General features: G+C 40.3%; 1 protein-coding gene across 1 annotated transcript in view; it reads left to right on the forward strand.

Moving 5' to 3' along the window:
- DISP1 (dispatched RND transporter family member 1) overlaps positions 1 to 27,143 on the forward strand; it is a 52,452-nt gene extending 25,309 nt beyond the window's left edge. Inside the window, exons 2-7 of the mRNA XM_022579281.2 lie at positions 7,111 to 7,140; positions 13,627 to 13,750; positions 14,566 to 14,693; positions 15,037 to 15,134; positions 17,140 to 17,237; positions 23,217 to 27,143. Coding sequence (XP_022434989.1) covers positions 7,111 to 7,140; positions 13,627 to 13,750; positions 14,566 to 14,693; positions 15,037 to 15,134; positions 17,140 to 17,237; positions 23,217 to 26,828 — 4,090 coding nt within the window. The 3' untranslated portion in view covers positions 26,829 to 27,143. The remainder of the gene's footprint in view (positions 1 to 7,110; positions 7,141 to 13,626; positions 13,751 to 14,565; positions 14,694 to 15,036; positions 15,135 to 17,139; positions 17,238 to 23,216) is intronic.
- Positions 27,144 to 27,443: the final 300 nt, after the last annotated feature.

The following is a 27,443-nucleotide window of genomic DNA, read 5'->3' on the forward strand; positions in this document are numbered from 1 at the left end:
CATTCACTTAATATTTTGTACTATACCTTTAAGTTCCAATTATTTTCTTGTATTATTCTCTAATAATTGTTTCTTGTCTGGAAGTCACATTTTCCTGGCAAATTGTCCAACGCAGTGGTTCAAGCTCTGACTGTGTAAGCTCTATTCCAGAACCTTCTGAACCAGATCCCTGGGAAGGACCCTGGAGATCCCTTTCTTTATTTAAGCTAACCAGGTGATTCCAATGAAGATCAAATTACTTGGTGTCATTTGAACTGTGCAGTAAATATTTGAATTGAACAAAATTAACTATAGATTTTGTATTAAATGTATTTTGTTTTAAGTTCTTTGTTTTTTTTGCGGTACGCGGGTCTCTCACTGTTGTGGCCTCTCCCGTTGCGGAGCACAGGCTCCGGACGCGCAGGCTCAGCGGCCCTGGCTCACGGGCCTAGCCGCTCCGCGGCATGTGGGATCTTCCCGGACCAGGGCACGAACCCGTGTCCCCTGCATCGGCAGGCGGACTCTCAACCACTGCACCACCAGGGAAGCCCTGTTTCAAGTTCTTTGAAAATTTATGATCTGTGTCATAAATTTAGGTCATAATAGGTAGTGTTACCTATTTTCTTCTAGTATATAGTTACCTGGGAGGCTTCCATTCTCCCCAAATTCTGTATCAGTGAGAGAAATTTTCAAAGAAAATATTTCAATCACATGTACCTAAATGAAAGCATGTATAATTTCCCTTTATAAAGTTCTTTTTCACTTCTTTTTAACTTTACAGCTAATCCATGAATACATTCTCATGAAGAATTCAGAAATACAAAGTAAAACTCACTTTTGATTCCTTCTCTCATGGTAAACAAGACTATTGATTTGCCATGTTCCCTTCTGAATTTTTAGCATACATTTACATATTTTGTATATCATTTTTCCCATAAATGCTGGATGAATTATTTTGAAACTTCTCACCTTGTCTTGGTGCTCTTTCCGTATCAGTCTGTGTTTGTATATGTGTATGTGTACGTTTGTGTATTCATTCTGTACAGTGCTCCATAGTATGGATGCACCACCATTTATTTAAGCATCCATTAAAGACGGACCTTTAGGTTGCTCTCACTTTTTTCCTTACTGTAAACCACACCTCAGTGAACATCCTTGCATGTGCACTTTCGTGAACACATACCATCTGCTCTTAAATAAGATCTTCCTGTTCTGCCCTCCTTTTCATTTTTGGTTCACAAGCAGTTTCTCATAATCCGCGTCAGGGTACTCTCTTCCAGGTTGTGGCCAAAAAGTACCGGATCAAGTCAGAAAATTTGCATTCCAGACCTGGCTCTTCATTGACTTGCTCTGTGATCTTGGACCTTTTTCTTCTTTGTTAATGTGAAAACAAAGATTAGAGGGATGACTTTTAGGGTTTCTTACAGTTCTAATGATTTCTTGTTCTAATTAGGCTTGCGGGTGTGATACCGTTTATTTTTGTTATATTCAGCTAGTAGCAAGCACCATTTGAATCTTGTAAAGTAAATCATAAAGGTTCACAGTGCTTATGAATGGAAGGGCACTACACTTTATTCCTCATTAGTCTTCTGCGTTACTGCTTAACTGATGCTCGAATGCCATTTCCAGATGAACTACTCATAATGGTGGTGGTGGTGGTAGCAGAGGATGAGGGGAAGGGGAAGGAGGGGGAGTTAGACCTCTTTTTTCTTTGGATAATGCTCAACAGTTTACAGAAAACTGTTACTCATACAGCTCACTTTCAGGTATTATCCATTTCTCACAAATCCTGCGAAATTAAAGGACTTGTTCAGATCATTCAGCTAATGAGTTTCAGGGTCCAGACTTGAGCCCACATCTTTTTTCTTTCATATATATATTCTTTTTCAGATTCTTTTCCATAATAGGTTATTACAAGACATTGAATATAGTTCCCTGTGCTATACAATGGGTCCTTGTTGTTTATTTTAACTCACATCTTTTGATTACTTAGTTCACTACTTTCTTAAAGACAATTTCCTCCTGCTCAAATATTTATTTAATTTATGCTGAATTTCTTTTATAACATTTATAAAGAGATTGGTACTTATTACATGCTCTTTAAATATTAGTCCTCCACTCCCAACCTTATCCTTGGTCTCCTAGTTTATTTTATATTTTGTGTAGTAGTGGGACTCTGGTCGGTTACAACAGTTTGAGACAGCAAGATGACCAGTACTTTTGAGTCAACAACTCTTGAGCATTCAGGACATGCATTACGCAAGTAGTTGTGGTTATTGTTATCCTTCAAATCACTTGACACAGACCATAAACATTTAGCTCTGGTGCATGAAGATAAATTAGAGACTGAGCTTAGCTTGTCTACAGGGTATCTGTTTCATCTTCACGATAGACCCCAAGTGTGCCAGTGATGATTCATGGAAATACTTAGTGATGAAGATTGGTTTTGTTTTTGTTGGAAATCTTTTAAAGAATGCTCATCAAAGTGTGGATTCTTTATTTTCAGATACTTTCTTCCTAACATACCAGCAATGAGCTAAAGATATTGCTTGCAGAATACCCTTTTACAAAAAGGCAATGTGACACAATCCAATGGGACTAAAGTATGGGACTATTGAGACTAAAATGTGCTACTTTAAGCACTTTCTTATTTAAATTTGGTTACTACCATGAAGTAGAAAATATATGTTCTTCATAGCATTCTAGTTGTTCAGAAATATACAAAGCTCTTTTTTTCTGTAGCTTTGATTTTCCTGAATGCTAGGAAGAGCTATTTGGAATTTGTGAACCTTGATACTGCCCCTTTCTAAGTCGTGATATTAATTCTGCAGCTATGTCAACAATTGAGTTCTCTAGACGGGTAGCATGTTTTCATGTTTTAGTGGTCCCATTTCCCTCTGTCTTCCCAAAAATTATCAAAAGAGAGAGAAAAGATGAGGGAAACCAAAAAAACAGGCCATTTGTAGCTTTTCTACATTTTTTTCTGTTTCTTGTTAACTTTTTCCCTCACATACAAATTACCTTTTAAAAGAATCTTCCTTGCCTCTGTGCATCCCCCAACCCCCATTTTCATGATTACCCCACTCTGCACCCCACACCTTCCCTCCTTCTGAGAACTTTGCAGTGTCGTTAGTTGGTCCCTTGACCGATATATGTGCACATACCACAGTTCACTGGTCATCGGAGCTGGAGCCAAGGTTCTCAACTGCTGTTACAGTTCTCAAGTGTGAAGTGTCAGGGGCAATTAATTACTTATTATGAGTACTGAGTTATAAGTGCCTTATTTATTTTTTTGATAGCAGAGTTGAGCTTAGCCCTACAATCATGTCAGTGTCATCCACTCGCATACAGAAATGCTCTCTTGAGTGGGAGAGAGACACTCCAGCTAGTCATCTGGGGATTGTGCACAACCCAAGCTTATTTATGCTACAGCCTGTGGGAGTGTCATGGGGCATGCAAATGTCATCTGCCTTGGGGCTTTTTCTCAGCAGAAAAAAAGGCTACAACCCTAACCAAAGAACAAGCAGATGTTCCCAACTAAGATGATTATTTTTTATTTGTTTTTTTTTTTTTTTGGCATGAGTTTTGACCAGACAGTATTAAAAGGTGAATGAACCTTCGAAAAACATGGTTTCTCTCTTGTTTGTTTTTACCAGTTGTTATTTAGCAACACAAGACTGAAGTTAGGGGGAAAAAATCATTCTGCAGATTTTATTAGATAGCTATTAAAAGTAGCAAATCGGAAAGAGGGTACAGATGGAGGAAGACTATTTTTTTTTTTGCGGCACGCGGGCCTCTCACTGCCGCGGCCTCTCCCGCTGCGGAGCACAGGCTCCAGACGCGCAGGCCCAGCAGCCACAGCCCACGGGCCCAGCCGCCCCGCGGCACGCGGGATTCTCCCGGATCAGGGCACGAACGCGCTCCCCCCGCATCGGCAGGCAGACCCCCAACCACTGCGCCACCAGGGGAGCCCGAGGAAGACTATTTTTGATCATGAAAGTATGTGGTGGATTCCCTTGTTTGCCTCCTTAAACAGGTATGTTCTGGTAAGAGATTGTAGGGCAGAATTCAAGATGGTAACGTCATGGGCTTCCCTGGTGGCGCACTAGTTGAGAGTCCGCCTGCCGATGCAGGGGACGCGGGTTCGTGCCCTGGTCCGGGAAGATCCCACGTGCCGCGGAGCGGCTGGGCCCATGAGCCGTGGCCGCTGATCCTGCGTGTCTGGAGGTTGTGCTCCGCAACGAGAGAGGCCACGGTAGTGAGAGGCCCGCGTGCCGCAAAAAAAAAAAAAAAAAAAGATGGTAATACCATAAACCATGAATCAAACAGGTTTCATGTTTTACCTGCAGTTGTGGTTTTGGTGTTTCAAACACCTGTTTGTCATGTCCATTAGTATAAAAACTTCAAAGGGAACTTATGTTTTCCCAGGAGGTATCTTTGTGGTAACCTTAGTTTTTCTTTTTCAACTGATGTCAACAATTTCTACTTATTGTCTCCAATTTAACATAAAATGAGGTCTTTACTCAAGCAGAAAGAATGTGATGAATATGTACTTGTTTCTGTCTCTTGGGAGCAAACCAGTCATAGATCCATGAATTTCTCAGTTAAAAAAAAAGTTAATGGGGGTGAGTAGGAGGAAAAAGAATATTTACATTTGTTACAACCCAAAATGTATATAATAAAATATTTTTTTGCAACTGCTTGGTATGATTTACCCCAGAGCTATGGCTCTGGGGATCACCTTGGGTCTAAAGACAACAAAATCTGTTAACTTCTTGTGGAAATTCAAGAGATAGTTTTGAGGATGTGTAACTTGAAAACTGGGAGTGAAAAATTAAGACTTTGTGTACAAGTTAAGTGATTGCTTCTTTGGTCAGTGTCTTACTCTCCCTCTCTGTAAAAAATAAATGTTCTCGCAAAGCTCATTAATAGCTTCATCGTTGGTGTTCAGATAGCATGTTCTTTAAAAAGCAGTGTGTGGTTGTAGTGATGGACACACAACTCTGTGGAAGTACTAAAACCCATTAACTCGTACAGTTTAAATGGATTAATTATATGGTATGTGAATGATATCTCAATAAAATGTATATTTAAAGAATCGATATATAATTATATTTGAGAAGATAGTGAGGTTTTTCCCTTGGTAGATTTACCCCCCAAAACGAGTGCCCTTCATGAGTTCTTCAGTAGCAGACATTTTTATTGAAAGCCCCATTTGTGTAGAGCAAGTTTTCAAGTGCTTCACCAGCTCCTGGGGTTGTAGGTGTGGTCTTTCCCTCTGCGTTCAGATGGCCTGGCTCGACCACATCCACAAAATTGATATTGAATTAGGCATGAGAGAAACAACTGTAAAAGATTTGGGGGGGAAATCACCAAAACTTAGATTATATATTGTAATTAGTGAACTCAGGCTCTTCAAAAGTATCTGAAGTCCTCCAAAACTGGAAATCATAGACAATGCAGTATGATAAGTAAGAAAAGATTGGCAGCTGAGTATACATTTAAATTTAAGTTACAATTAGATATTTAAGGAATGTACATGGCACTTTTTTTAGAATTTTTTACTTTAACCTTTCTGATTAGCTATAAATTAATGAATCCTGCAGCACTGAGGAATAAGAGGCCTCTATTATAGGATTCAGAGGCACAAACGAAAACTTAGAAAATGTAGTAAAGTGGTAAAGGAGCTTAGGATTGGCAGATAGGAATGGGCTGAAGTTACAAAGTGTGTGTGTGTGTGTGTGTGTGTGTGTGTTTAACAGAAAGAGAGATAAACAAATAGAAAATAAAACTAAATTTTCCTATGTTGATATTTATGTCCTCATTTTCTTGCTATCCATTGACTACTGACTTCAAAGCTGTTGAACCTGAGAAAAGTAATAAAAGATGCTCATTCATTAATCAGCAAACTCTGATCTGACATCCACAAAGGACCATACATTCTACTAGGTTATGGAGATGTGAACACAAATAAGATGTGGTTGCTGGGTATGATTTAATGTCAGTTTTTAGCTTTTAAAAGTGAATTCTCTTTATTGTACATATAAAAGAAGAATGCACTTTAGGAGGATTTCTTTAGTAATGCTGTGAATATTCGGTCTCATACTTGCTCGTAAAGCAACAAGTTCTCTTATGCTCTTCTTACTGGAAACTCTGACTTTAAATTCCACATCTCCCAAAAGAAATAATACTTCCTTTCCTGTATGACAGATGAATACTTTATGATTATCCCTATGTCATTTCCCCCCCTGGTATTAAAGACCGACACACACAGGACTGAGAACAGCAAATTACGAATCAAGAAACATGAGTTCTCTCTATAGCTCTGCTCCTACGACCCTGAATGATCAAAGGCAAACTGAGGCCCATCTCTACAAATAGGACTGGGATGAAACAATATCATTTCCAAAACAAAAAAAAAAGTTTAGTGAGATGATTAGTATCATTTCACATTTTTGCAAGTCTCTTTGATGTGTGGCTTCAGAGAAGACAGCAGGATTCTCATACCTGCTTCTGCAATATACTGCAGTCTGCTGTTCGGTTGAAATATACAAAATTATGGAGAAAACCCAGCTTTAAACAGGTATGGGGGTTAGAAAATGGAGACCCTCACAAACTCTGTGAAGGATCTCAGGAACTCCCAGGGATCTTCATCCCACACTGTGAGAACCACTGTATTCCAGAATGGTGAAACATCAGTAGTGATTTGTAGCTGAAGAAGGAATACAATATTTCTGGTTGAAGAAGGTATTGATGTCCTATTTAAAAAAAAAAAAGATGTTGGGGGATCCTTGATAAGTAAGAAGCAGCCTGGATTGGAGACCTGTCTGTGGCTCCTTGTTGTGAGAGAGATGAGGGAGTCTGTAGCTGTAGGTTTGGGGAATGTTACATGGTATGACTATGATTCCCTTAAGAGAGTGTGATAAGAGTCTGGAAAGATGCCACCTACTGGTGTACAAGATGGTCAACATTCATTGTTAAATCCAAAATCTCTCAAATAGAATCCTTTTTAAGCCTTCCAGGATTTTTTTGTAAAGAGAGATAACAAGTAAAATGTTAAATACATATATAAAGCATGTGTTTATATTACAATGCCTGTTTCTGATTGTTTTTCCTTTGCTTTTTTTCCAGCCCATCCAGACCTTTCAAGTTACCAAAAAGGTAAAGTAGTTTGGATTATCTTATTAAATAAGTATGTGCTTTTCCCCTTTTAGTATTTTCTTTACATTTTGCTGCTGTTTTCACCTTCCTCGTTCATATTTTTGTGAAGGAAAACTAAATTTCCTCTGAGTTGGCTGCTTGAGGAATCCTGTACCTCCAAAAGTGGTTTTAATCCCAAGGTTGACATTTAGCCTTTAAATGCTATTTGGGTTTAATCATTTATATTTGCATAATTATTTTGAATTCTTTCCTGTAATGGATTGGCTTCTCAGTGTCCTACTTATTAAGAGAAAAACTGTTCAGCCAACTACCGTGACTTAAATTCATGGCAATTTATTTCAGCTGGGTTGTCTGTGTTTCTAAAAATTTTGCTATCATGTTAAGATGTAGGTATTCTTTTATGTGGAAAATTTTAATTTTAGTTTTATAGTAGAAAAGCAAAATTTTAAATGGACAAGAAGTTCTGAAAAAAGCATTGTCTCATCGGCTGTCCTTGTACATTGTGTACATTGCGGTTCCAGATATAATATTATTTAAGAAATTCTTCGTGATCTTTGAAATTCATTTGCTAAAGAAGCTCAGATGCTAATAACCCTGAAGCCTATCTCAGGAGAGTCATCCTTTCTTTGGAGTAAAATTACTACATAAATTTTAATTAGTAAACTCCTTTCACATTTAAAAAATATTTTTAAAATTGTAATAAAATAGACATAGCATAAAATTAACCATTTTAAAGTATACAATTCTGTGGCATTAAGTACATTCACATTATTATACAGCCTTCACACCGTTCATCTCCAGAACTTTCTTCTACTCTTCAAACTGAACCTCTATACCCATTAAATAGTACCTCCTCATTTCTTTCTCCCCCCAGCTTCTGGCAACCACGATTCTACGCTGTCTCGATGAATCTCATTACTCTAATACCTCATATGAGTGGAAGAGTGCAGTATTTGTCCTTTTGTGACTGGCTGATTTCACTTAGCATAATGTCCTCAAGCTTCATCCATGCTGTAGCATGTGTCAGAATTTCCTTCCTATGTAAGACTGAACAATATTCCGTTGTATGCATATACTACATTTTATTTACCCAATTTTGCAAAAAAATTACAGAAAAAAGATGAAGGAAAGAGGTTTTACAAGTAAATATGGCATATGAAGAAAATGAAATTCCATTTTTCTAGAAATAATAGGGTCTTCTTAAGTGACCAGAAGTTTTATATTTTGAAAGGTTCGTATATATTTGTCTCTGTTAATAGATTGATATTTTTAAAAACCTGAATTTATTCTTTTAGTATATACACATAACAATACAACTTCTTCCTAAAATTAGCCTTTTCTGATTCCCCTTTCCTACCCCAGCTGGAAGTACTCGCTTCCTTCATTGAATTCACAAAACATTTTATCTGTATCCTTCTGTTGACCTGATTTTGTAGGTATTTGTGCACCTGTCTGATTTTCTGAATTAGGCTCTAAGTGCCTTGAGGATAATATCCATGTCTGCTATTATTTTATTCCCAGAATGCCTGCCTTCTTACTATGTAATGTTAATTGTTGAATGAGTTTATTACTTCGCAAGAACGAAAGAGTTCTGTACTGTTTTCCTCTGTGAAATTCCATAAGCTTCAATCATTCCTCCCACTAAATTGGTAGTTGATGCCACTAGAAATGTTATGATTAATGACATTTAGAAATGGGTACCTTTAAAGGCCAAGAGGAATAAGGGAGAGATATTAAAGGAAACAGAAAGAAAGAAACCGAGGAAGAAGAGATTTTTTTAGGAAGCAAGCAGTAGCTAAAGTGTTAAATATTGCTCAGGTCAAAGAAGATGAAAACCAAGAGAGTTAGTTGACTTTGGCAGTTTCAGAAGAGTCATGAGAGCAAAAGCCAAGCTATCGGGGGTTAAGGATTAGGTGGTTGGTCAGGAAAAGGAGGCCTCAAGTCCAAGGTACTCATACTCTCTAAAGCCTGGCTCTCTGCTCAGAAAGGCAGGGGTGAAAGAGAAGAGTGTTTCCAGAAAGGCAGCAAAGGACAAAAGAAAAAAGTCTTTGTAAGCTGAGAGGAAAATTTACTGTGGAGGGCCTTATTGTAATACAAATGGCCCATTTTAAACAGGCTCCCATATAATGTCACTACAGCGTTAAGTTAGCCCTGTAAGACACTTCATTTGTTTTAACAGTTATTTCTGATCTTTTCCCAGAATAAACCCAATAATAAGGTGGCTGAGAATCTATGAGGATACTTGAGGGACTTCCCATTGGATCCTCATGAAAATCCATCATGGCAGGAACAGCCTGGACCAGGGTGCCAAGCAGCCTGCCCACTTACTCAGATCCACAGTTTACCCACAAACGCAATCCATTCATTCTGTTCTTCTGAGTCCTACATATCTGTACTATTTGAGACTTAACCTACTGAGAAGTGCCATGGATACGCTTTTTTATAGAGCAGTGCCATGGGTAGCACCTGCGGGCCTAACCTAAGCAGCAGTAGGGCCTTGAGGAAAACTGTTCCCTGGTCAGTCACTGGAAAATGACTGCCTGCTGTCACCCAGGAGTTACAGAAGTGGATTGCGTTTACAATTATGCTGTGTGGTCTAAAGAGTTACAAGATCAGGCAGATGAAAGACAAGTACTACATGGTACGCAGAGGAACATACTATAGTAAAAAGAGCGGTCCTTTGGAAAATTCTTCCAATGCCCAGAAAAGCATGTGCAGGTTCTTTATTCAAATTTAAACTTAGTTAGAATATGTACCTGGAACCCAGACTCACCATGAAGGGAATTAGCCAAAAAATATAGCGATAAAATTTATAGGTCATTTTTAATTTCCTTTACTTCTCCAGTTTTCCTGCTTTATTAGATGTTTTCCTTAATATTACAACCATTGTCTGGGTTTCGTATTATACATGAAACTTTTGTTTCCCACGTGGTGCCCATAGTTACACAACGTCTTAGAACAGACAGCAGGAAGCAGAAATAGCCTCAGCAGTTTTGTGCTGTTTAGGAGAAACCCTTGTCTGAATGACATTTACTCAGAATAGCTGGGGCTTTCCCCCATGGTGCTTTATGTCCTCAGGATGGTGATTCCATTTCTTAAGTGCGAACAGTTGTCTCTAGGAAAGGTTAGCACGTGAAACATCTGCTTTGTGAGGAAGTGGACTTGTAATATAGTAAGGTTAAACGTGTTTGGAAGAAATGTGCCGAAATCACTAATGCCGTAAAGTTTCCATATGTAGTCAATGCATGGATATGGTATAGAGCAGTGCTGTAAAATCAAAACCAAATGTTTTCAAAGGCAAGAAAAAGCAATTATTGAATGAGGTTTTGAAGGTTGCTCTGCATGTGTGCAGATTCTTCAAGAACACAAACAAAAAGTCATTATATGGGTAAATTAAACCACAGTATGAAAACTAAGCAATTTGGGGCCCACTGCCCTCTATTGATAACATGTTTGTAGGTAAAAATGCATAACTTCTGGTTCATTTGAAAGAAAATTGATCCGTTTAACATAAAGTGTAATGAGTAATTGTGTCAGCCTGGGGCCATTTTCATTTCATAGGGCTGATATTTTAAAGGTCTAAAATGTAAAGGACTCTTTAAGTCTGAAGCAATGAACAGAAAGTCTCAAATGGGCTATTGACAAAGGACTTTATTGCTTCAAACCGGTTACTTTCATCTTAGTTTGCATTTGGTAGAAGAGGAAATGAAGTATAGCGAATATAAGCTTTGGGTGTGTTCTAGAAATACGAACGCTTCTGACCACTTGGTGTTTACATTTGAACAACTACAATCAGCGTATTGTGATTTATTTGTTTTCATTACATTCAGAATTGTTCTTAAAAAGTTATTCCATCTTATCTAGCATAATTTTTCCTTAATGAGTTTTTAAATGCAGAATTTACAGTCTAGTGAATAATGTTCAAACTTGAAGTCCTTTGGGTCTAGGTGATTTTGCATAGAGAAATTAACTATTAGTGTGGCTTAGGAATTTAATTTTCAGATGACAGTTTGGGGAAGCATCTGTTTGTGGCAAGTTGGCTTATTCCTGATGTTTTCTGTTTCTCTTGTGTTTGAAGCAAGAGATGATATCATAGTGGTTAAGAGGCCAGACTCTAGAACCAGACTACGTAGGTTCCTAGCTTTGTGACCTTTTTTTTCTTTTGAGATATTATTGACATGTAACATTATATTAGTTTCAGGTGTATAACATAGTAATTTGATATTCATATGTATTGCAAAATAATCACCACAATAAGTTTCATTAACGTTCATCACCACACATAGTTACAAATTTTTTTTCTTTCTTGTAATGAGAACTTTCAAGATCTACTCTCTAAGCAACTTTCAAGTATGTAATACAGTATTATTAACTATAGTCACCATGCTGTACATTACACCCCCAGGACTTGCTTGTTTTATGAGCTGGGCCAGCTTGTGATGTTGAACAAGTTATTTAACCTGCCTGTGCCTCAGTTTCATCTCATAAAGTTGTTGTGAGAATTATATGAGATGATAATCTATGTAAAGCATGAGAGCAACTGGAACTCCTAGTGGGTGCAGGCTATTATTCTTTATTTTCCTAAGGTTGCTTTTAAAAGAACAATAATGAGGGCTTCCCTGGTGGTGCAGTGGTTGGGAATCTGCCTGCTAATGCAAGGGGCACGGGTTCAAGCCCTGGTCTGGGAGGATCCCACATGCCGTGGAGCAACTAGGCCCGTGAGCCACAACTACTGAGCCTGCGCGTCTGGAGCCTGTGCTCCGCCACAAGAGAGGCCGCGGTAGTGAGAGGCCCGTGCACCGCGATGAAGAGTGGCCCCCGCTTGCCACAACTAGAGAAAGCCCTCGCAGAGAAACGAAGACCCAACACAGCAAAAACAAATAAATAAAAGAACAATAATGAAAAATGCCTGTGTGAGTGCTCCCTTAACGCATAATTATGTTATATTTTAACTTCCGTATTAAAATTTAATTTGAATATCTCTGCAAAGGCAGATCTATGAATTTGAGAGATCAGAATATAAAAATCAGCCGTCTATTCTTAGAGACATATAATAGTTTTTTTCAGAATAATGGTTAGAGCCACTAGCTTTCTTTAAACTGCTAGCATGATTTTGAAGAAAAACTCAAAGCATATGAGCAAGAAGCCTATTTCAAATGAGCCAGAAATAGCCATCAGAGCAGCGCAGTGAGCTAAATAACACTGTTGAGAATTTGAGAATAATTGTCCACAAGTTAAATGTTTCATTTTTTCTCTAATAAAAATTCAAGAAATCTGAAGTTGGCAGAATACATTTTTGTTTGTTTGTTTTGCGATACGCGGACCTCTCACTTGTGGCCTCTCCCGTTGCGGAGCACAGGCTCCGGACGCACAGACCCAGCGGCCATGGCTCACGGGCCCAGCCGCTCCGCGGCATGTGGGATCTTCCTGGACTGGGGCACGAACCCGTGTCGCCTGCATCGGCAGGCAGACTCTCAACCACTGTGCCACCAGGGAAGCCTAGCAGAATACATTTTGAATTTTAGAAAAGTTCAGTCTGGTCAACTTCTATGGAGCACTCAGTTCTTATTGAGATCTGAAAGCATCAGGTTAGGAAGGCATGGTCCAGGACCTTATGGAAGGGCCCATAAACAGATATTTCAGTGGAAGGTGGTGAATGAGGGTGTGGGAAGGGTGTTGGAAGAAATGGCTTAATGGTGGGATTTGGTAACAGAGAGGAGTTTCTGAGGCGTAGTAAGAAACTAAAGCCAGGCTGTGGTGATTAGAGAGTAAAGGGAGGATAGGTACATACATGGGTGTTCATTCATCTAATCAATAGATAGTTACCAAGCACCTTTTAAAAGGCACTGTTCTAGGCACTGATACTACACTAAATCAACCAGTCAGTCAATCAATAGTCTCTGCCCTCATGGAGCTCACAATCTAGTGGATAAGTTCATTTTAGTTTTAGGTTAAAATGGAAGGTTAATAGGTTTATGGGGAGGTTTCAGTTTGGTTTGGTTGTTCTTATGACTTACACTACCTGAACCTGTTTATGGGCTGAGCTCTTTTTCAAGAACTGATGGAGTAAAAGTAGGGAGAAAGGAATAACTGGAGAAACAAAAGTTCTGAAAGAGACTGCAAGGAGGATGGAGCCTCTGTTGAAATATATTTCTTTCCACTTAGAAAGTGTAGATTTAAGAGCTTTTTCCCAGGCACAGATGTAGCAGTGAAATGTTATTTGTCAGGAATGGACATTATTCTTACTCTCAATAGCCTGTAGCAGCTGACCACTGCTACTTTATCACAAACAATGAGAGGACAGTGATCTTCCAATTTTATACCACAATTATGCATAAATGCTTATAATCTCATGAGATCTTTTACTGATAAATACCTGTGCTAGGTCTGAAATAGGAAGATTTAACAAATTGCTCTCTTAGGTAGCAAAAAAACTTTACTCTGCTTCTAAGAGGCTTTCTTTGTGATCTCTCTCTGCTTTTGTAGTTATGCAGCCCTGATAGCAGACTGGCCTGTGGTTGTCTTGGGCATGTGCACTGTGTTCATCGTGGTCTGTGCCTTGGTTGGAGTATTAGTGCCAGAGCTTCCTGATTTCTCTGATCCATTGCTGGTAAGGAGAACTGCACCAGTAGAATCTGTTTATTTTCTTTAGCCCTCAATCATCTCAAAAGATTAAGTATTTTAAAACATGTTGCATTATGTTATTTAGTATCCCATCTGTTTTAAAAACCTTCTCAAGCCATCAGTAGGTATACAATTCTCTTTCTGAAAAGTAGAGACATGTCTGTATTCTCAGGTTCTTAAAAGGGGTCAGGTAACTTGCTCACCATCAAAAATCTGGAAATTTGCTCCTTGGTCTCCATGTTTAAACTAAAAAGCAGAAAATTGGAGAATCTGCAGACTGTAAAAACGTCTTCAAAAAGTCTTGAAGACTGAATGTCACCTTTTCTCCCAAAGACGTTAAAGGAATTTCAGTATGACTGAGAGATAGCAGGGTCTGTTTTCAAGTAAATGTCCCTCGGAAGTGGAATAGTGAGGAAAGTATGAGCAAGGATAATGACAAACTCTTTGTAAAACACTGTTGCATGCATAACACAATTTAATTTGACCATGATTTTTTTATAACATAAAAATAAATGCCAGGTACGAATTTGGAAGAGAAGCTTCAGATAAGTTTTTTTTTCCCTCTTTCCTGAGACATGTAACATACCAAAGAATCAAACTGTTTGTCACAGTAAATAGGTGATCATTATTATGTCAAGTCATCTTGTCTTAATGCAGTTCACCTCTGGAGTAGCTGTGAGGAACGTGTATATTTTCTGTTGAAAGCTATACATCACCTTGACATTGCCTTCCCAAGCTGTTATAGCTATACTTAGCCTAAAATGAAGTACACTAATGGGAATTTGTAATATTTTGCCTTAGGGTTTTGAACCAAGAGGGACTGCAATAGGCCAGAGACTGGTCACGTGGAATAACATGGTGAAAAATACAGGATACAAAGCAACATTAGCAAATTACCCCTTTAAATATGCAGATGAACAAGCCAAAAGGTAATCATTTATTAACTTTTAGACAAACCACTGCTAACAATTCCAGTTTTAAACATTGCCTGAGCAAAAAGATTACATCTAAAATGTGTGGCTCAAAATCTTTGCCACTGAATTTGTTGAAATTGTCACTGTCTTTTAAGATTTTGTTGTATATTAGTGAGGGTTTGGGGTTTTTCTTCCTTTTTCAGAAGTGAGAAAATTAACGCTGGCTGCTTATGTTCATCCTTCCGACAATATCAAGCGCTTCATAGGTCATGACTTTGAGGTTGTATTGTTACCAGTAGGCTTCTCAGCCTTGCAATAGTGGGGACTTGCTTGAAGATCAAACTGTGTTCCATTTCAGCCATCGGGATGACAGATGGTCAGATGATCATTACGAAAGAGAGAAAAGAGAAGTTGACTGGAACTTCCACAAGGACAGCTTTTTCTGTGACGTTCCAAGTGAGTGGCTTTGTAGATGACAAACCTTTCAGAGTTTCCTGGGATTGCACATGATTGATAACCTAGACTGTCAAGAGTAGGTGGCTGGTCACACAGCTTCACTGTTTCTATCGTGCTTAAAGGGGTTTTTGCCTAATTAACTTGTAATTTTACTTCTCTAGGTCAGTCAACCACTAATCTGAATTTAGTTACCTAAAATTAAAAATTAATGAGAGATGATTGAGTTATATTCGGTTTTAAGAAAGATATAAATCTAATAAAATTCTTGACCTTGCCCCGAATCTCAACGCATTTAAAAAATTCCTTGTACATTTTTTGGATTGAACCCTGACATAATCTACAGTATTATCAAAAATTTATATCTACATTGTTGATTCATTCAAAAAGCCTATATTAATAGCCTTCTTGTGCCAGCCTTGTCATTAGACATTACAGGTAGCGAGATGAACAAAATAAAGTCCAGAGGTCCAAAGCTTGAATGCCTCAGGGACCTAGCTCATATATGAATGAGAAAAGTGAGCTGGGTTAAGAATGCAGGAAGTGATGGTGATGGAGGAGAATGCAGCAGAATGTGACCTTGAAAAAAAACAAAACGAGGGCCCAAAGACTGTAAGAAATTCCCGGAGGCCAGGAATCCAGATTTCAATGTGGAATCACCAGATCTCTAAATGTTGGCAGCAAATTCACGAAATAAAATTCGCTGTAGCCTGGAGTCAGCCTGGTCTCTGTGCAGCTGCCAGGAAGGAGGAGTTCATGGCCTCAAGGAAACATGTGTCAGTTTGAAAGTCATTGATTAGCCCTCATGGTTACGGATGAGGAATTGCAATAACTCCAGTTTCTGATTAAGTGAATATTAACATTGAAGCTCTTCTGGTTTCAGCTTTTTGTTGTTGTTGTTGAAATTCCTTCTAAAATTTGTTTTTTCCCTCTCTTCTTAGATCACTAGAGGACCTGATTGGGTCTTTGATGTTTCTAGATCTTGTCAAACCTCAGGGTCTTTATTTGTCTTGAAGACAAGAGTTTACTAAAGAAAACTTCGTGACCATGAAGTTTTTCACGTAATAAAGCTTTATTGATAAATTTGCAAATTGATTTTCTTTGTCAGCACCATTAGGCATTTTAGATCATATAAAACGAATCTACTCCGTTTCAGTTGGTTCATATTAATTTTTTTAATGGCTGAGGAAGCAGAAACAGTATTTACTGAGCACCCCTTTTTCAGTACCTCATTTAATTCTCACACCTATTTGGGAAGGTGTTGCTGTCTTTATTTTACAGGTGAGGAACCAAACCGAGGCTCAGAAAAGTTGTTAGTTGCCTAAGATCATCCAGCTAGTAGATGACAGAACCTGGTTACACCCAGTTCTAACTCTAAAGACCATGCTCTTTCCAGGATATCACACAACCTCCCTTATTCAGAAATATATTTTGTATTAGTATAATTTTCAAAATGTTTTTTCTAGAACTCTGAACACTCAACCAGAATGAGGAGTATGTCTGTGATCCTGGCCAGCGTTCTGTGTTTAGTTGACTGTTTTTAGTGCTTTTAAGCTGATCACTTGCCGTCTTTGCTCTCTAGTTAGCTGCCAAAGAGAACATCCTTATAATCCGTTCTTGATACTCCCTGGTGCATCATTCTTTGATTTTATATACCATTGGGGTGACGTGTTGTGAAATTAAGAGGGAGGCGTTCTGTTGATTTTCTGCTGAAAGTTCCTATGGATTGCTCTTCCTAATTACAGTCTGATCAGAACTAGATATGTTACATAACTTCTATGATTTTTAAGATATAGTGAGTAGACAAAGGCTTTGAGCTAAAGCAATATTATAGCGTTACTCTTTAAAATTTTTTTACATTTTTCTCCTGGAGTTTAATGAAAGACAGGATTCCCTACTGCTAATGAATTGCCCAGGTGGTTTCCCAGTTTGAATTATTTCTGAACGCTGAGTCTTCTGAAATAAATGAATAATTTATAAACCTTTTTCTTTTTTCTCCTATCACCAGGTGACCGATATTCCAGAGTAGTGTTTACTTCAGCTGGAGGGGAGACATTGTGGAATTTACCTGCAATTAAATCAATGTGCAATGTAGATAATTCAAGGGTATGTAAAGTAAAACTGAAATATGTTTAGCACGAATAAGGTTATACTTTTGAAACTCCTTTTACTGCTGACCCTGGTGCCTGATCAGATGAAAGCACTCAAGTGGCTTACCTACCGAGGAGTAAACACCAGCAGAGTGGCCTCGCATTCTTTCGGATCCCAGGATCAAAGTGTCTCTGCTTCCCCACCTTTAAAACAAACCATCTTCCTTAATAAAGAACTCTTTTTCTTTCCCACTCAGTTTTTGTCCATGATAGTCTTTTGTATTATTTCACAGCTTATTTCCTTTCAGGATAATAGTTAAGCCTTTTTTCTTCTTCTTCTTTTGTTGTATTTTATCTTCCTAATCTAGTTTCATTGTTCACTCCATTTTCCCCCTGAGGCGATTGTCAGCATCTTAATTATGCAATGAAATGCTCACCTTTCTGGCAATCAATGGGTCCTTTGGGCCGATGACCTCAAAGGAAAATTTAGGGCACAGGCTAGGAAAGGGGACAGCAAAGGGCATAAATACACTATCTATGGAAATGGCCAAAGTAATCCAATCCAGATTGTTCTGAACTCTAAACACCTTGCTGCTTTACAAGACAGAAAGATGCCAGAAGACAGCACCAGAAAGTGTGAAGTCACCTACCGAGCTTGGATGAGCTGTCAGTTTCATGTGTTCAGAGGTAGTTTCTCCAAGTAGAAGCTGCTGTCTGATGTCACTAATGGCCTTGCCCAAGCACAGTGACCAGGTAGAAAAGGAACTCGTGTTCTTAGCATAATTCCAAAATGTAAAATCACTGGTCAGTTGAAAATCTAATCACATGCCCTGCTGAGAGCTAGACTGACAATCCAGTGCAATGACCTGTTCTATCAACAGGGTTTCTTAATGGAACAGGAGGTAGAAAGGGCTCTTTGAGATAACCCACAGACCAGCATCTCATTGTGCTGATATAAGTACCTTCTGAGAACTGAGTGGCTTACCCAGGTCACCTAGTTGGTTGGTCCCAGATCTCCTGACTTTATTCTTCATTCTGAAAGGCTCTTTATATATTTTGAAAATAACTTTTGCATTGATTAGGATATCGGGATTTTCTGTGAGTGACATCTTGTCTCTGTGCAGCTCCAAATAGACCAAAGTCACAAACTATCTATAAACAACCCAAAGTTTCTTCATCAGTGGTCAATTTTTATTTGTCATATTTTCTTCTGTTCTACAGCTATCAGTAGGTTATTTAGAAGCTATGAACATACTTCTTGTTGTGGGTTACAACCCTTCTCATACAGAAAGTTAACTCTCAAGTAGTGTATATGTAGAGCACTTGCTATGTGCAAGGCTTTATCCTGGGTACTTTACTTCTCTCACAATGGACCTGTGACCTTGGAATAACACCATTTTTTTTTTTATTGGAGTAAAATTGCTTTACAATGTTGTGTTAGTTTCTGCTGTACAATGAAGTGAATCAGCTATACGTATACATGTATCCCCTCGCTCTTGGACCTCCCTCCCCCTCTCCCCCACCATCTAGGTCATCACAGAGCACCAAGCTGAGCTCCCTGTGCTATACAGCAGGTTCCCACTAGTTATCTGTTTTGATGCATTTGCAAAATTTTGGCTATCGAAAAGAATAGATATCTGCTTGTCTGAGTTTTTTTTCCTACTGGGCTCATAATAAGGATTGGATAGCTGTGAGTTCAAGTCTGTAATCCCTGGCAAGAACTAACAATTTGTGATCCTCTTGTGAAAATTCGAGGAACAGACCCAAGACACGTACATCTGAATGAATGGTCAAGCCAATTGTAGATCCACACCAATAAATGAATAAAGAGAATCAAGGCCCCCAAATACTACCTCAAGGAGCATGGTTGTAATTTTAACTTTTTAAATTAAATACTTTTTTGCCAGTTGCAAATGCCCTTGTATTCTAGTCTCAAACTCTGCTATGAACCCAGAATAACATATGTTTCTCATAGAGATAATGTATTCAGTGATATCTTAAATAATAACTATTGGTCAACAGTTCAGATTTCAGATTATTACTGTACTTTTCTGAGTCTCCCAGCTCAAGACCCTTTGAGGATTTTTATTTGTTATGGCGGTTTGAGCAAAATGTGTCCTGAGGCTACTTGGCAGTCTTTCCCTTTTTTCCCCCCTCAAATCCTAGCTATTGTACCTAACCACTTAGTTATTAACAACTATCAAGTTGAATGGGACACACACCAAATGGTACAGAGCAGAAGAGCTTAATTGTTGGTGGGTTGACTCCAGAAAGCATCTGGTAATCAGTGTAATGTCACGAGACCAGGTCTTCCAGTGGCCGCCTGCCTGTGTTGATAATACGTTGAGTTCAAATTCCAGATCCCATTTAAATTACATGCCACTTACACTCATAGTTCAGACGGGCGCTGGTTTCCAGAGTGAAGACCTTCTGTTTCTGATGCTCGTCTACCTCCTCACAGAAATGCTTGGGGTTTTTTTTAGACTCTTTCAAAAGGAGCCTCAGTTGACTCCCCTGATCTCCTTCACTACTTTTTTCTGCACTTTGACATTCCTACGGGGCACACTGGCAGAGTCATTAGTAACAAAGAAGTGTGTGTGTCTCCAATCTTGACTCTGCTGGAAGCCCTTTACCCTATTTCTTAGTCTTTGCATAGTGTAGATGTTGGAGCTCAGAGGAATCAGCTTGTAGAAGGGATTTGGTGACTAAGACCCATTTTACTCGGGTAGCTTTTGTGGACAGCTGGAATGCCCCCCTCACACGCTTAGAGGACCCCAGAAATGTGTTTCCTGATGCTTGTTTTAAAGAGAGCTGTGGAGCCCTTGCTTTCTTCTTCCTCTCTAGGCTCCCTTCAACTTTTAGTACATGAGGAACTTGGTCACGTGGGAAAGGAGTGTCTAGCAGTTGACTGAACCTGGTATTAAGGGCTTAATTTTCTTCCCTTTTTTCTTTCCTTAGCTTCTTAACATATCTCCAACTTGGCCATTAGTTTTGAAAGTTAAGGTATCATTTAAAACTCTGCTGGTTTCTTCTTTTTCTCTCCTCTTCCTTTACTCTTATTTGAGGCCAACTCCACCCCTGCTACTATCTAACTAGGGAAGTGTGCAAAGACGTGTTATCACCACATAAGCAAAATGATCCCTAAAAATCCTGTTTGTGAATACCTAGAATGAAAAGGGCATTCCTCATAAGAGTTGCAAGAAATTGCTCTCGTTAACTCCATCCTTATTTTTATAAACTTCAAAGATTTCAAAAGCATTCCTGTCAATCCCCTTTCCCAAGAATATGGCAAAGATGCAGCTGCCTTCTGCATAAAGATACACCTGCTTGCCAAGCTCTTCAAGCCCCACAGTATAAAATATGACTGTGTTGAGTTATCTCAGTCCCAGATGACTAAGTTGTGCCGTTATCCCATCGCACTTACAGACCTTGGCACTCTGTCCACAGGTTCACATAGACCCTTACACATAATATGCTGCTTCTCATGTTGAATTGTAACGGTTTGTTTTCTTGTCTGATTTCCCTGCCTCACTGTGAGCCACTTGAGGGCAGGACCACTTTGCCTTATTTGTCTTGATAGGTGCTCAATAAATATTTTTCCTTCTGGATGGATGGATGGATGGATGGATGGATGGGGACATACTCCCTGAAAGCCTAGACAATCCTTGAGCTCCATTCCTTTAGATTCAGGGCACTGGCATCCAACTCAGGATAAATGTCTTCTCTCTGTCCTTATTTCTTACCCTGTAAAAGAGTCCTCAGAAACTGTTTTCCAAAGGTTGTACATCAGCCATCACCTTTGAATGTGAGGACTGGCCCTCCAGAGGCTCATTAGCATTTATTTTTGATAGCAGCCATCAAAGTAGTATTTGGTCTGTGTTTGTCATGTCCAACTTTTAAATCTTTGGTCAGATACACACATAGAAAACCCCTGCAATTCTTTGAAAGGGTTATTCAAGGACAGAATTCTGTGCTTTCGTTTCCAGTTTTAGCTGGCAACCCTATCTCCTTTATCTTTGGCTTTTGGTTATTTGAGCAAGTACAAATATGGTCCTTCTAGCTGATAGTGGGTTTCGTAATGGATACAGTTCATTTTCTTCCATCTGAAAACTGTCAGACATTGGGGTTGCGTTACCTTTCTTTCAGTTCACCGGGCTGACCCCAGGGACTTGCCTGTTATTCCTTTGTGGGGTAAACCTGGTTATCTGAGATATGCTATTCCAGGGTTTCCTATTATTTATTAGGTGGTTCAGTTTCCCCTGAGTTAGCACATGTGAATATTTTAACCTAGAAACAATTAAATATTAATTATCCTATTTTATGAAATGTCAAGTAATTATCGCTCTTTAAAAATGAGCTTAAAAATTAAACCTTTGTTAAAATCAACATTATTTTAGTACACTTGTATAATAACCCTTTGACTCATTTTTCTTTACCCCCAATAGAGTATCTTAAAAAAAAAAAACAAAAACCCAACTTTTTATTATGGAAATTTTCAAACAGAGGCAATAGTAGAATGAATCCCTATGTGCAGGTCACCCAACTTCAGCAATTCACAATACGTGGCCAATCTCCTTTCATCTACACCTTGCCCCTGCAGAATAAGTCCCAGTAAAGTGTCTTCACAGCCAAGTTACAAGTAACTTGGTTCTTGGATAAGTCTAAGTTCTACAGAGGTGAATTGTGCCAGCTTCTCTTCTACTTTGAGAAAATATTTCAACGCATGATTGATAAAGCCTACTTTAATAAAAAGGGAAAGGGTGGTTTTAATCTTATTAGAAAAAAAGAATACTCATGCCCTTCTTGAACTTTGGAGTTTCTTCCCTGGAACAACCTTTGGTAAATAGAGATGAGGGAAAGTGATAGGAGTGGGTCATCTTTAGCCCTGGCACTTCCAGAGAAGTCTCTGGACAGGCTCAAGAGCAGGGCGATATCTCTTATTCTCACCCTCAGGGAAGAGGGGCCATCTGTAACTTACAGATTTTTAAGATGATGGGATTGTGCAGGCTTCACTCTAATCTTAGCAATGCCAGCTTTGACATTGGAACAAATTTCAATTTTCCGTAACAAGAACAGCCATAAGGAGGAAAGCCTTCTCCAGGAATAGTGTTCTAAATGAAATACTATCCACATTAAATCCAGAATTGTTATACTTACTAATATGCAGCAGACCCCTGTTTACCAAAACAGAACGTTCCCCAAAAGGGGGAGTTAGCCAACTTGAATAAACTTTGAAAGATGTGGAAGAAATAATTAAATTCCTATTGAAGTATTTTATTACTTGTGTATGTTTATTTAAAATCATATATATGTGTATATATATATATACACACACACATATAATTTTAATTTAGAAACATTTTCCCGCTCTAGTCATGTATCAGGAAACAATTTTATTCCAGGTTTTTCATGCGTCTTTGGCATCACTGCTTCTGATATTACCAGAATCACTTTTTTGAGTCTGACAGTTATCTAGAGACTATCATCTTTGCCTCCAAGTTGATTGAAATATAGTACTTTGTCACCAAAAATTTCACGCTGATTACCAGAAATTTTAGGCAAAGCCACAAATTCGTTTTATATATCAATTGGGCACTTGTTCTCTTAATTAATCCCATAGGTATACATACATAAGCTTCACAGCCTATCCACTTTATTGCTTTTTAAAGTGACTTTGAAAAGGCTTGTTTACTAAAGAGGTGTTAATTTTACCTCCTTTTTGAAACCAAACTGGCATTGATTGAAATTGTTTCACACTTGTATGTCATCCCCAAACTGGAGTTTGTTGTTCAAAATGAAGTAACCTAGTGAGCCTTCTGCAGCAGAAGAGAGCAGATTTGGGGGGAAAACTCACCTTGTGTTCAAACTGCTACCTAATTCAGAGGATGATTCTATAACTTCTGTAACTTTCCTGTCCCTCAAGGCCACCGTCGTTCAGACCTTTCTGTGAACTGATTTTAAACGTCAGTTCTTCCGCGTGTCTCTGTCTCTGCAGATCAGATCTCATCCCCGGTTTGGTGATCTCTGCCAGAGGACCACGGCTGCTTCCTGCTGCCCCAGCTGGACGCTGGGGAACTACATCGCTATTCTGAACAACAGATCATCCTGCCAGAAAATCGTCGAGCGAGACGTTTCTCATACCTTGAAGCTACTTCGGACCTGCGCCAAACACTACCAGAACGGCACCCTGGAGCCAGACTGCTGGGACATGGCGGCCCGGAGGAAGGACCAGCTCAAGTGCACCAACGTGCCACGGAAATGTACCAAGTACAACGCTGTGTACCAGATCCTCCACTACTTGGTGGATAAAGACTTTATGGCCCCAAAGACAGCCGACTACACACCCGCTTTAAAGTACAGCATGCTCTTCTCGCCCACAGAGAAAGGGGAGAGCATGATGAACATTTACTTGGACAACTTCGAAAACTGGAACGCTTCCGACGGCGTCACCACCATCACCGGGATTGAGTTTGGGATCAAACACACTTTGTTTCAGGATTATCTTCTGATGGATACTGTGTATCCTGCCATCGCCATCGTGATCGTCCTTTCAGTCATGTGTGTCTACACCAAGTCCATGTTTATCACTCTGATGACCGTGTTTGCCATCATCAGCTCCTTGATTGTGTCCTACTTTCTCTACCGCGTGGTGTTTAACTTTGAATTTTTCCCTTTCATGAACCTCACCGCGCTCGTTATTTTGGTGGGCGTCGGAGCGGATGATGCCTTTGTCCTGTGTGATGTCTGGAGCTACACCAAATTTGACAAGCCTCACGCGGAGACCTCAGAGGCGGTGAGCATCACGCTGCAACACGCCGCCCTCTCCATGTTCGTCACCAGTTTTACCACAGCGGCTGCCTTTTACGCTAACTACGTGAGCAATATCACAGCCATCAGGTGCTTTGGGGTATACGCGGGGACAGCTATACTGGTGAATTACGTTTTGATGGTCACCTGGCTTCCGGCCGTGGTTGTCCTGCACGAGCGGTATCTTCTCAATACATTCAGCTGCTTCAAGAAGCCCCAGCAGCAAATATACGATAACAAAAGCTGCTGGACAGTGGCCTGTCAGAAGTGCCACAAAGTCCTTTTTGCCATTTCGGAAGCGTCTCGAATTTTTTTTGAAAAAGTATTGCCGTGCCTCGTCATTAAGTTTCGCTACCTATGGCTGGTCTGGTTCCTGGCCTTAACTGTGGGCGGGGCCTACATCGTCTGCATAAACCCAAAGATGAAGCTGCCCTCTTTGGAGCTGTCTGAGTTCCAGGTGTTCAGGTCGTCCCACCCTTTTGAACGTTACGACGCCGAGTACAAAAAGCTTTTCATGTTCGAGCGCGTCCACCACGGAGAGGAGCTCCACATGCCCATCACGGTCATCTGGGGTGTGTCCCCAGAAGACAATGGCAACCCCCTAAACCCTAAGAGCAAAGGGAAGCTGACCTTGGACAGCGGCTTTAACATCGCCAGCCCAGCTTCCCAGGTCTGGATTTTGCAGTTCTGTCAAAAACTGAGAAATCAGACATTCTTTCACCAGACTGACGAGCAGGACTTCACCAGCTGCTTCATTGAGACCTTCAAGCAGTGGATGGAAAACCAGGACTGCGATGAGCCTACCCTGTACCCGTGCTGCAGCCACTGGAGCTTCCCCTATAAGCAAGAGATTTTCGAACTGTGCATCAAGAGAGCCATCATGGAGCTGGAGAGGAGTACGGGCTACCATTTGGATAGCAAAACCCCAGGGCCGAGGTTTGATATCAATGATACCATCAGGGCAGTCGTGCTAGAGTTCCAAAGCACCTACCTCTTCACACTGGCTTATGAAAAGATGCATCAGTTTTATAAAGAGGTGGACGCGTGGATTTCCAACGAGCTGAGTTCTGCACCCGAGGGCCTCAGCCACGGCTGGTTTGTCAGCAACCTGGAGTTCTATGACCTCCAGGACAGCCTCTCCGATGGCACCCTCATCGCCATGGGGCTCTCGGTGGCCGTGGCCTTTAGTGTGATGTTGCTCACAACTTGGAACATCATCATAAGCCTTTATGCCATCATCTCGATCGCCGGAACTATATTTGTCACCGTTGGTTCTCTCGTCCTGCTGGGCTGGGAGCTAAACGTTTTGGAGTCGGTCACTATTTCGGTTGCGGTCGGCCTGTCTGTAGACTTTGCCGTCCATTATGGGGTTGCTTACCGCTTGGCCCCGGACGCCGACCGAGAAGGGAAGGTGATCTTCTCTCTGAGTCGCATGGGCTCTGCCATTGCCATGGCCGCACTCACCACCTTCGTGGCTGGGGCCATGATGATGCCCTCCACGGTTCTGGCTTACACCCAGCTGGGCACCTTCATGATGCTCATCATGTGTATCAGCTGGGCTTTCGCCACCTTCTTTTTTCAGTGCATGTGCCGGTGCCTTGGGCCGCAGGGTACCTGTGGTCAGATTCCTTTACCTAAAAAACTCCAGTGCAGTGCCTTCTCCCACACCTTGTCGACAAGTCCTGGTGACAAGGGACAAAGCAAGACACACGCCGTGAATGCTTATCACTTAGATCCCAGGGGCCAAAAAGCTGAAATGGAGCATGAGTTTTACGAATTAGAACCTCTGGCAGCCCACAGCTGTATGGCCTCCGAGAAGACCACTTATGAAGAGACCCACATCTGCTCTGAATTTTTCACCAGCCAGGCAAAGAAGTTAGGGATGCCTGTACACGCAGCTTACAATAGCGAACTCAACCAAAGCACCAAAAATGAAGCCAGCTCTGCCTTGTTGCAGCCCTGTCTTGAACAGCACACCATGTGTCACTTCTTCTCTCTGAATCAGAGATGTAGCTGCCCAAATGCCTACCAGCCTTTGAAATATGGCCTGCCGTCTTGCCAGCAGATGGGTGACTGCTTGTGCCACCAGTGCGCTCCGACTGCCAGCAGCTTCATGCATGTCCAGAACGGCCTGGCCCCTCTGAAGGCTGCACACCAAGCCCCCGAGGGCTTCGTGCATCCCATCCCACACATCCACCACTGTCCCTGCCTACAGGGCAGAGTGAAACCTCCTGGAATGCAGAATTCTCTGCCCAGGAGTTTTTTCCACCACCCGGGTCAGCACATTCAGGCCCAAGAAAAACTCGGTAAGACCAGCGTACACAGTCTTCAGAGCCTAGAAGAGCAACTTCCAAAGATGGCAGAGACGTCGTCATTGGTCTGCAGAAGCGCTGGAGCTTCACACAAAGCATGCTGTGCTCCTGAGACGCACCAAAGGGGACTCTGTAAAAACAGAGACATCGGGAACGTGGAGGGCAGTGGAGGGGCTGCAAACAAGGACTCCGGTTCAGTGAGTCTGACTGACAAGGCAGAAAGGCAAGTGGAGCCAGGCCTGTCACAGACTGATGTCATCGTAAACTCAGAACACTTAAGTCAGAATGAACCCCAGTTCATCTTTAACCATTTAATGGGGGAGGCTGGTTATAGGTCCTGCCCAAACAATCCACAAAATCGTGGCGGGATTGTGAGAGTTAAGTGCAGTTCTGTGGACTGTCAAATACCAAACATTGAAGCCAACGTGCCTGCTGTATTAACACACTCGGAACTTTCTAGCGAAAGTTTGTTAATAAAAACACTTTAATAAATATTGTATTAAACCAGTGCCTCAATTGTTCCTTTGAAATGGAAGTAAAATCCAGAAGTTTAGAAAGGGAGTCCAAAAATACAGGAACAAGCATGTTTAACTTTGTCAAAAAACATGAGATGTTTTCAGATTCCGTATGAACAATCAACAAACTCACCTATCTAATAAGTGTTAGCCATTTGGGATTTTGTATTTTCAAAAAGTACAGTTGTATTTTTTCATTTATACCCAGCTTGAAAAGTTATTGTCTCTCTCTCTCATAGCAGTGAGTCAGAGATTTAGAGTTTGGACTATCTAGAACTTTCATTTCTCCCTGGCAGTTGTATTTACCTGATACCCTTATTCTGGTGCCTTTGTTTTTCAGTAAAAAGGACTTTTGATGGCTCCAAACAAACACTGATTTTAAGAGAGCTACTTCAGTTGGGCTCCAGTAACTAAACAACATTAAAATTTCTATTTTTGGTGAGGCTTCATTCAGAAATGAATCGCCAAGCATTTAAATAGTGCATTCCACCTGTCTGCACAGGTAGACTTTACATGAAGCCAATGACCCATTTATATCTAAATTGGTATGTTTTGTCCACATTAGCCAAAATGTATAGTTGTTCCATG

Source organism: Delphinapterus leucas, chromosome 1 (genome assembly GCF_059928025.1).
Source record: "Delphinapterus leucas isolate spDelLeu-1000000601 "Yukka" chromosome 1, BTC_Dleu_Yukka2, whole genome shotgun sequence".
NCBI lineage: Eukaryota > Metazoa > Chordata > Mammalia > Artiodactyla > Monodontidae > Delphinapterus > Delphinapterus leucas.